Source organism: Monopterus albus, unplaced genomic scaffold (assembly GCF_001952655.1).
Source record: "Monopterus albus unplaced genomic scaffold, M_albus_1.0 scaffold479.1, whole genome shotgun sequence".
NCBI lineage: Eukaryota > Metazoa > Chordata > Actinopteri > Synbranchiformes > Synbranchidae > Monopterus > Monopterus albus.
The window spans coordinates 186,576-189,075 of NW_018128359.1; the positions used below are offsets into that span (position 1 = coordinate 186,576).

A 2,500-nucleotide genomic window follows, 5' to 3' on the forward strand; every position below is an offset into this window, starting at 1 on the left:
CGCCCCCCCCTCCCTGCGATACATGCATGTCCTTCTCATCCACCAGAGAGGGGAGTTCACCCAGCACAGGCTCCAGGGCTGCCAGTTTGATGCTGGCAGCTGCATGTCACTCTCATCCACCAAAGAAGGGACTTCACCCAGCACAGGCTCCAGAGCTGAAGGTTTGATGCCAGCAGTGTGATGTGTGACCAGCGCTGTCAGACACGCCAGCGTGCTGAGCTTCAGAACCCGCTGGTTCTTTCTCAAGAAAGACCCCAGCACAGACAGAGCTTCAGACAGGATGGATGACAGGTCAGTCTGCACCAGAGGGAGGGAGGATACCGTCACTTCTCAGTCTCCAGTATTTTTTTTTTACATAAATGGTAAAAAGGCAGGAGACAATCTGACTGAACCTTCACTGGAGATGCAGCGACCAGGGTGATGGTCCTCACTGCCGTCAGTCTCGTAATCTCATTCTTTAACCTGTCCAGAAAGATTGCCAAAATGCCTTGCAGCTCCGCCCCCAGGTGGTCGCCAAGGTGACACACCAGGTGACCCATACAGGAAATGGCCCTCTCTTTCACTTCCTGGTCGATGTCTGTTGCCTTCAGCCTCTTCATTGTTACAGAAAACACCTTGGGGAAACAGTTTAATTATTCAGAATGAACAGTGTCAGTGGGTCTTGATCACCTGCTGGGGCCTCTAGCAGCACGGCTAACTATGAAAACATTTACAACTCTAGTCTTATTATAGACACAGTTAATAATTAACAGTAACCAGTGAAGCACAGCAAAGCAAATCAGCCCGCATCAAATTAAAAGCACACAGGCCAGAGGAGAGAACAGCCCGGTCCACCTCTCTGACAAACGGTCTGGGGTCGAATCCTCCCACTGTGGCGCCCTGTCCCTGTGGCCTCATCACTCTGACCAGCTGCTGCGTGACCAGCAGAGCCTCCGAGGTGATCTTGTAGAAAGAGTCTTCGACACAGGCCACCACCGGAGGCAGCAGCACCTGCAGACACCATAGCACAGGTCACGAGAAGGTATATAGGTTCATCCCAAGTCTCCTGACTGCATCCACATTCCCTCACTTGCATCTTTTGTGTCTTAATCCCGCGCATGTGAGATGACAGGAGAGAGGAACTGAGGAAACATATTTAAACTGAGACGTCCTTTCCTCTGATCTTTCATCTGAATGTTTCAATCACTAAATCAGTTCTGATAACGGGCTGTGTCAGTCCATACAAGAGTTTAGTGAAGGATGCTTTCGTGTATCCTTGCTCGTGGCTCCTCCAGCAACCTCCTCGCTCCTCAGAGCAGGAATAAGAGCTTTGGGATGGTCTCAATTCACCAAGGAGCAAAGAACAATCAAATAAGGGAATGGGGATTTATCACCTGTCTTTACAAGATCAACAAAAGCTGCTTTTATCAGTTATTTGGTCAGAATTAGAAAATGCTGGATAACCAGAGGAGGAGACGGCAGTTGGATCTTCATCTGGGGAGGTTTCTACTGACGACTGAGATGCTGCTAATAAAGTGGCTTCTTTTGTTGTTTCACAACAAAGAACTAGAGCAAAGGTTGTGTTTTAGGGTGTGAAGAGTTTTTCACATTTACATAATTCAGTTTCATTATCTATTTCAATGTAACGTTGCACGGTGCATTTTGGCCATTGTCAATGCTGTAGCATTCATGGTAACAGCTGACCTGTGATTTATGAATCAAATGTTGAAGGATGAGATTAAATACGCTGACTGAGCCACTGAATAAAACAGGACGTTTCTCAAAGAACAGTGTACAGGTATCATACTTTTAGTCACTATGCATACCCAGAAGTGAACTATTAAAAGAGGTTAAAAGAACCTGCATGTGTGGTTGAAAGGCTTGAGGAGGGTGGGAGAGGAGGAGGACGTGGAAGAAGGAGAGAGAATCGATCCTCAAGGTGGAGGAGGTGGACTTATCTGTCAGGGAGAAGACTATTCCTGGAGGGAGGAGGAAGGAAAGACAAAGGGGAGAGGAATAAAAAATGGAGGAAATGTAGAGGAACGTAGACAGCAAGAGGGGAGAGAAAAGGAAGCAGCTGCAGGAAAAGACAAACGGATGCCAGGAGGTTTTAGTGAGCAAGGACCAAAGAACAAGAAAACATAGGCTCTTATGTGAAGTGTGAGTGTGTGTCCATTTCTTACTATGGTTGTGTTGACAACTTTTACTTTGATACCATCTCTGTGAGGACATGTTGTCCAGTCCTCACCCTTTCAAAGGACTGTCTCAGAGTTCAGACCTGGTTTCAGGGTTCAGGCTAGGACCAGGTTTAGAGGTTTAGGTGTTGGGGTTTGGGTTGGAGTTCGACATTTAGCTGTGATGGTTGATGAGTGCCCTCATAAAGACAGCTGTACACAGGTGTGTGCGTGTGTGTGTGTACCAGGTATGAGAGCAGGTATATGCTGCTCCAAGGCTCCAGGCACAGTGTGAGCCAGTTCAGTGAGGAGGCTGAAGCAGCCCTGTCGAGACCTGATGCTCTTCT

At 47.7% G+C, this 2,500-nt stretch overlaps 1 protein-coding gene across 1 annotated transcript in view; it reads right to left on the bottom strand.

The window, feature by feature from the left end:
- The window catches only part of LOC109952613 (cullin-associated NEDD8-dissociated protein 1-like), a 13,002-nt gene that overhangs the window by 4,839 nt on the left and 5,663 nt on the right, over positions 1–2,500 (bottom strand). Inside the window, exons 10-14 of the mRNA XM_020587780.1 lie at positions 2,399–2,500; positions 1,840–1,958; positions 835–990; positions 393–614; positions 61–297 (exon numbers count right to left, since the gene is read on the bottom strand). The exon at positions 2,399–2,500 is cut by the window's right edge and continues 40 nt beyond it. Coding sequence (XP_020443436.1) covers positions 61–297; positions 393–614; positions 835–990; positions 1,840–1,958; positions 2,399–2,500 — 836 coding nt within the window. The remainder of the gene's footprint in view (positions 1–60; positions 298–392; positions 615–834; positions 991–1,839; positions 1,959–2,398) is intronic.